The sequence below is a fragment of the Labrus mixtus genome, chromosome 5, assembly GCF_963584025.1.
Source record: "Labrus mixtus chromosome 5, fLabMix1.1, whole genome shotgun sequence".
Lineage (NCBI taxonomy): Eukaryota > Metazoa > Chordata > Actinopteri > Labriformes > Labridae > Labrus > Labrus mixtus.
This window is the reverse complement of record NC_083616.1, coordinates 29892866-29900365: the sequence shown is the minus strand read 5'-3', so window position 1 is coordinate 29900365 and position 7500 is coordinate 29892866. Positions and strand designations below refer to the sequence as shown.

The window sequence follows — 7500 nt, the reverse complement described above, 5'->3', positions numbered from 1 at the left end:
AGGTGGATTTCGGGTGCAGTCGTCCTGAAATTCTCTCGAAATGTGTCAAAAACAGGTTCTCATTTATGTCATAGGCGCCACCGTGAGGAGTCATGAAGTGACGATGTCGCAATCAAATCACCAGAGAAATCTGTTTAGTGCGCCGTTATATGTTTTCAAACTAAACTATGATATTTACCACCAGCGATAAGACAACTGCATCACTCAAGTCAAGACAACACTTTAATGCAGAATCCATATTTTCTTCCCACCCCCGTAATGTGTAGTATTCAGCCTGTGAGTGCATGTTGCCTGTAAATGAGTGTGTATAAGTTTGTGCACATTCCACAAGTGCATACTTCAGGATGTGTGTGTGTGCCAGTTTAAATTCTGTTGAAATCCCCCCCCTCTCCCCTGGCGTCCACCGTTAATATTTATGCAGGCGCTATTTTCTCTCTCTTCACACAGACAGAGCCTGAAGGCATGATTTCCGGCTCCTCTGTCCCTCCCACCTTTCCTCCCTTTTCTCCCGGTCTCTCTCTCTCTCTGTGTGAGTAATTGCTTTCACAGGTAGTGGCTTGTCGACCGCATTGAAGTGCAAACCGCTGCAGAGTTAAGTTGTGGGTGCTGGCAGGAGAGGTAGAGAGGAATGGGGTGTGGGGGTCGATGGAGGCTGGTTCTGGAGAGGATGAATGTCCCAAGGGGAGAGCCGGCAGAGGATCCTTTTTTTTTTTAAGGAGTTATTTCCATCTCTTTCTCTCTGACTTTATTCTGACTTCCTGCTTCATCTCGTCTCTTTCTCTTGCCTATCTCTGTCCTTGGAGATACTTCCCGACATCCTTGGACTTAAGAGATGACAGCTTTGCCTTTTCCTCGGCTTCTAGTCGGGTGGTTTTTGATTGATGGGAAAAAAGTTTGAAAGAAGGATGAACTTTCTTTACTTTTGGTGTCTGTTCAAGGTTAATCAGCCTCTCTCACACAAAACCTGAATATCCCTTCTTACATGAACCGGCCTCCAATATCAATATGACACATGCAGCAAACATCTGAGTGCTTTACATAACCCGTCTCTCATGTTGTGTTGGTTGATTAGTTAAAAAACAATTCAATGCGATATAAGAAACACACACACACACACACACACACACACACACACACACACACACACACACACACACACACCTTTGAATATGAAGCTTTATTGACATTATACTGATGTGCAAAGCAACAAAACAACAACAGTTTGGTTGAAACCCCTGAGTTACACCTGTCAATAATTTAAGACAGAAACAATTTAAACATTAAAGACAGTAAAGATAAAGTAGAACACAGTTTAAAATCAGGATACAACTAAAGAAGCAGCATGAGAACAGGATCAAAGAGCACAGTAGTGTTGTAGTACTCAAAATCGGTCTTAATCTCGAGATCACTATTTAAAGGTCTCGGTCTCGTCTCGGAATCGAAAACATTTTTACTCGGACTCCAGATTTTAAATCAAGACCACCACTGAAAGGCTATTTTTCCACGTCATCACTGCTTCTTTCGAAAAGAAGGAATAACTTCAATTCATTCTTGATTAGATTTTCTATCCCCTGGTTACTCCCATAACCTTCCAGTTGTTACGGTCTAAGTTAGTGACACGCCCGCTGCACCTAAGATGATGATTTTTCACTGATATTTATGGTCTTGGTCTTGTCTCGGTCTCTGAGCACTCTGGTCTCAGGTAACACTATCACAGTATCAGGATCAATCAGTACAGAAGTCAGGATCAAACAGTATTTAAATGGTAAAAAGACAGGAGAAAACAGAATGCAATTTTCTGCACCAAAACACTGAGTCAAAGTCCTTATATGTGTAAATGGAGATGGGAATAAAAAAATATATTCTGATTGTGATTCTAACATTACAGAAGCAGGATCAAACAGTAGAAATAAACAGGATAAACTCTCCCAACAGGAGAATTCATGTTTCATACTTTCACTTTATTAAAATACAGAAAACATCAGAGACTCCCCCTCACTCTCCACCTTCAAGAAATCCCTAAAAACTCACCTCTTCAACATCGCCTACACCCTCTAACAAACCCTGTTCTCATCCTCCTTCTCTTACATTATCTCTTCTCTGAACTGTTTTCACTGTTTTGTGTTTGGTTGTTATTCTTTGTTTATCATCTATGAGTACTCAGGAAAGCGCTATAAAAGTCTGATGTTTTATTATTATTATTGTTAGATATTTTTTTAAATTGACTCATCTGATGATTGATCCGAGATCTCCTTCCAGTTCTTCACGTGAACACATTTAGTATATCTTGGTGTCAGATTGCCCCCTGCTGGTCGTAATGAATGTCACACTGGAGACTTTGGGAGGTGAAATGGCAAATGAGAATGTGATTCTCCAACATCGAATGACATTATTGAATATGGAAAACATACCATTACTTATATAAAAAGATAGTCAGTATCATTCTCAGATCCATAGGAATAGAAAAAAAGTAAAAAAGCAAAAGTAGGAAAATGAGTCGTAGCCTTGTATCTACTGACTCAAGACTTTTTAAAGGAGCCATAATGTAACTCTGAAAATCCAGAGAGCAGGGATACAAAGAAAAGGAAGAAAAAGCTTAAGCAGCGGTTTGACTTCATTTCCTCAAACGATGAAGAATGCCCGACATTAAAGGGATACAACAAGATTGAAGGGATTCTGGGTAAAATCAGGTGATGACAGCTTCAAAAACAAAGACTGCAGCTTCAACTTCACACATAAAGAAGTCAGAAGTCTTTCAAACGATTTATTCTACAATTCACTTAGCAGACTCTTTTATCCAAAGCGATGTACATCAGAGAGTAAGAACAACACAAGCAAGGATCTAGAAAAAAAGGAACAATGTCAGTAAGAGCAAACGATCAGCTTTGAGTCTGATTGGACACACAGGTGCTGACAGGAAGTGACCAGAGGCAAAGCACAACATTGAGGGCAGTTCTTGAGAGCTCTAATCAGTATAGAAACCGTCTTATAAGTCGTCGTTATCAAACAAAAACCATCGTCATTACCATCATCATCATCAATGATATGGAGACCATCATCATTAAGTTAGTAGGTATTCATGAAAGAGCTGGGTCTTTAGCTTTTTCTTAAAGGTGCAGAGGGACTCTGCAGATCACATGGAGTTGGAAGTTCGTTCCACCACCGGGGGGCGACAGAGGAGAAGAGTCTAGTTATCGTCTTAGGACCCTTAAGACAACTTAGATAAGACAACACTTTATTGTCCGTTTGCACAAAAATTATTCTTGTGTTGGAAATCCTCGCATCCCAATCAAATCCCTTCACAGACAGAATGTAAAAAGCTGTTATCTTTAAAATCACAGTTCAGGAGTGACTTGCTTTAATATCATAACAAAGCTGTTCACTCTAAACTGAGTGTGAATGTCTGACATGTTGTTAACGATCCATTTTATAATTTGTGCTCTTCATCCCAGAGGATTCAGGAGATCTGGAAACTGTCTGCCTCAAATGTGAAGATGGATTCTACCAGTAAGTCTCTTGAGTTACGAGTTTCATTGAGTTACACCGCCATGTTAAAATGTCTTCATATTGACGCACTCCCCACTTTTTATCATGGCATCCATCAGGTTGGGCTCGGATTGTCATCATTCGTGTCCTGACGGGACCTACAATGTGGACGGCGACATGGTGTGTGCTCCGTGTGAAGACAAGAAGTGTGTCATCTGTGACCAGTCCCAGTGCTACTGGTGTGAAGAGGGACGCTACGTCTTTGGTAACATTTGATATTGATATTTTTTTCTACTTTTTTCTGCATGCATCTCTTAAACAACTCCAGCCCTGCTCAAAACTACCAAACATTCAATCATATTTAGGAATTTAACCCTTTAAATGCCAGTTTGATTACTTGATGTCAATGTTGTTATTTATGAAAAAAAAAAAAAAACACAAAAATGAGTTATTTTCCATATAACAAATATTTGGTGGCTGGGGGATTTTTTTTTAAATCAGTCTTGGATATGTCAAAGATTATCCAAAATATTGACTTTGATGCATTGTTAGTGTTTGTGTAGCATCAGATTTAAAATGTAGTTCCCTGTTTGGACATTGGAGGGCGAAAATGTCCAATAGAACAGATTTCTATATCTATTGATTATTATTATTTGGTTTTTTTGGGGTCTTTATTGAGATCACCATCCTGATGAGGTTATGGCTTTCCTCTGATTGATACAGGTTTAAACTCAAATCATTGCGAGTCCTACTTAGACTATTGTTTTCAATAGTTCCATATTTTCAGTGAGGGAGTTTGATGCTCTTTCCAGCACCTTAGACAAACCCTGTCATTGTGATCACTATTCTCAAAGCTGAAGTTAAACACTGCCCTCGTGTGTCCAGATGGAGAGTGTGTGGCTCACTGTAAGGAAGGTTTCTTTGTGGACGAGGAGAGCCAGGAGTGTGAGCCCTGTCACCGCGCCTGTCATGAATGCGGAGGGCCGCGGTACGACGACTGCGACTCCTGCGAGGAAGGCTTCAGGCTGGAGAACGGGGAGTGTTTGGAGGGCAGACAGCTTGCCCCCTGCCTGGAGAAACACTTCAGAAACGGTGGGGCAAATGTTAATTTGACATTGGTTATCGATCTCGTCAACAACATGTCTAAACGTTTATTGGCGTGGTTAAGAATGAACTGAATGTGGTTTCCTGCCCTGAACAAAAAAATAAAACTGATTTCATTGATGCTGGTTTGACTCGTACTTATAAATGTGAGTAAATGTGAGTTGTGACTTTTTACAGCTCTCTTCACCTTTAAATGCAAATAAAAACGTACTAATCTAAACTCCAGCTACTGAAGCATGATGCAATGAAATAAACATTTCATAACTCAAGTTTTATTTATTTAAAATACATATTATTAGTTTGAGTCACAAAGAGGCGTCGCCCCCTTGACGCTCAGATATTTTAATTCACATTTTTAGTCGTGGCTCTGACTCATGTCTTTAAATGACGTCTCAGTGGTGTTTGTTATGTATTAACTTGTTAGGTATTGTGATTGTACTGTCAACAGAGGCACTGCTTGTCAAAAGGCAAGGCAGGCAACTGCTTGGGGCCCCAAGACCAGTAGGGGGCCCCAAAGGGGGGTCACAAACTTAAACCAAAGCAGCGACCTAAAATGTGCAAATTTTTGCAATGACAGTAGGAAACCTCCCTAAGGGGGTTCCCCATCTGACAGCTCTCACTCTCGTTGCCCTGCAGAGTGTTTCGTGCATTATTGCAAAGTTTGTCAACAAAGAAAGATGTGAAGGAATGATTGTCTGTAGGAGAGAAGAAAAAACAATAGTACGAGGATTAAGCATCGGGACACTGGCAGAAATGTCGTTGATGAACGATGGTCAGACGGACCCCAAAATCATTTTTTGCAGAGGGCCCCCAACAGACTGTAGAATCGCCCCTGACTGTCCATAATGTTTGTCATGTGTATGAATTGACCAGGTGGCAAATGAGTTCCCCCGCTGGGGATTAAAACAGTTTTCTTATCTAATCTAATTTAAAATCTAAAGAAAAATATCAAACAGCACTCACATCCGAATCGTCGAGTACTAGCTAGTGGACAAAAAATAAACAAAGGCAAAAGGAAGACTGAGTCCGCACACCAGAAGATGCTCCAAATCACATTTAATGACATCCATCACCACATGTGAAAAAATGTCTGAAGAAGGGCTACAGCCTGAAACGTCACATGTGGTGATACGTTTCATTAAATGTGAGTAAGAGCAGCTCCTGGTGTTCGGACAAAATCTAAAGGCCTTTGGTCATTTTGCACATTCAGAACCAAAATAAACAAACATTTAGCAACCTGATCCTCACAGAGTCCAGACGTCACTACGAGGAGGCATCTCAGGTAGGCATGACACCCGGCATCTCTGCATCGACACATTATGATAAAGTGAGTGATAGAGGTATATCCTTAAACCTGTACGCACTTCTCCAGTAAAACCTTTTTAAAGGGAGAGAACTAAGTGTGCACACATCCAGGGCAAACAGCATACAGGACAAGAAATGGACCAACTGCAGGGCCGCGTTTCCATCTACAAGATCTTCCCCGAGGAAGATGTGGACCTTTCTCTTTCTTCTAAAACCTTTTACTAAAACGGGCTGACAAGTTCGTTCTCCTTACAATACATGCAAAAATGTTCCTGTTTCCATCTGAGATTTACAGCATAGACTATTCATCATCGAGTCCGTCCTGTGGAGCAAAGAAGGTGCAAAATAAAACCTTTGCATTAACTTAAACTTGAGTACATTTCCCCTTCACATATTTCTTTCATTTGATATGACAGTGGATAGAGTAGGAAACCATGGAGAGAGGGTGGGGAATGATGAACAGGAAAGGAGCCACAGGTTGGATCCAAACCCAGACTGCCCTCTTGGAGTACTGCGATCTGCCATCTGCGCCCCATATTTCGTCCTCGCTCATCTCACACCCAGGATCCTTCTGCCAAATGATCCTCAGATTTTTACCAAATATTTCGGCCCTTAAAAATTACGTCTCTAATTTCTAAGAACTTCCAAAAATAATATCCTTAAGTCTGTTTTTCCAGCAATGTTGCATGCCTCCCTTTTTTTTTTAGAGTATCCGCCTATTTTCCCGTAACATACATGTCTAAATATTCTGTTTGTGTTTTCTTTCTTCCCCTCAGCTCAGGGTGAATGTGAGCAGTGCCACGCATTCTGTAAGACCTGCTCTGGAGCAGGGAGCGAGAACTGCAGGAGCTGCTCCTCAGGTGTGTATTTTATTTCCCGTATGGTGCAGATATTTAGCTCCTGTTTGTTTGTTTTTTTCTCACATAATTGCTGAGATATCTTTCTTTAATTCTTCAGGTCGTTTCCTGACTGCTCGACAGACCTGTGTGACTCGTTGTCCGTCCGGCACGTTTGCCAACGAGGCGTCAAGTCGCTGTGAGGACTGCTCTGAAGGCTGTGTCATGTGCCAGGATGACAAACACTGCCAGCGCTGCCACAGTGGGCTTTACCTGCACAGTGATGTGTGTGTGGTGGACTGTCCCAGGTGAGTGTCATACAGTGTATTCTTATTCCCCTTGACTGACACATGAAAAAAAAAACCACTTTCATAATTCATCCATCCTGATCTCTTCTTCTCCGCCTTATTCTCAAGGGGTTTTCCTCAGGACGGTGTTTGTCAGCTGTGTGAGCCACAGTGTGAATCCTGCAGGGGAAACTCCACTCACTGTCTGAGCTGCGGGGTGCACTACTTCCTGCTGGATCACTCCTGCACGTCACACTGTCCGGAGGGATATCACGCCAGCGAGACCCAGTGCCACCGCTGCCCAGCTCACTGCAGAGAGTGCAATGAAGACGGCCTGTGCAAGAGTGAGTACGCTGGCTGGAGTGGAGTAAGCTAGAGAGGTGGGAGGTTTGAAGACACATGTGTTTGGGAAGTTATATTTAAATTATTCATAGCAAACTTTAAAAAACAAAACAAGCAACAAAGGACTTCACAAAGGGAGC

The 7500-nt window shown here is 41.7% G+C and overlaps 1 protein-coding gene across 1 annotated transcript in view; it reads left to right on the top strand.

The window, feature by feature from the left end:
- The window catches only part of LOC132974802 (proprotein convertase subtilisin/kexin type 5-like), a 27107-nt gene that overhangs the window by 11204 nt on the left and 8403 nt on the right, over window positions 1-7500 (top strand). Inside the window, exons 4-9 of the mRNA XM_061039076.1 lie at window positions 3453-3507; window positions 3606-3751; window positions 4372-4578; window positions 6672-6755; window positions 6853-7039; window positions 7148-7362. Of these exons, the coding sequence (XP_060895059.1) occupies window positions 3453-3507; window positions 3606-3751; window positions 4372-4578; window positions 6672-6755; window positions 6853-7039; window positions 7148-7362 (894 nt within the window). The remainder of the gene's footprint in view (window positions 1-3452; window positions 3508-3605; window positions 3752-4371; window positions 4579-6671; window positions 6756-6852; window positions 7040-7147; window positions 7363-7500) is intronic.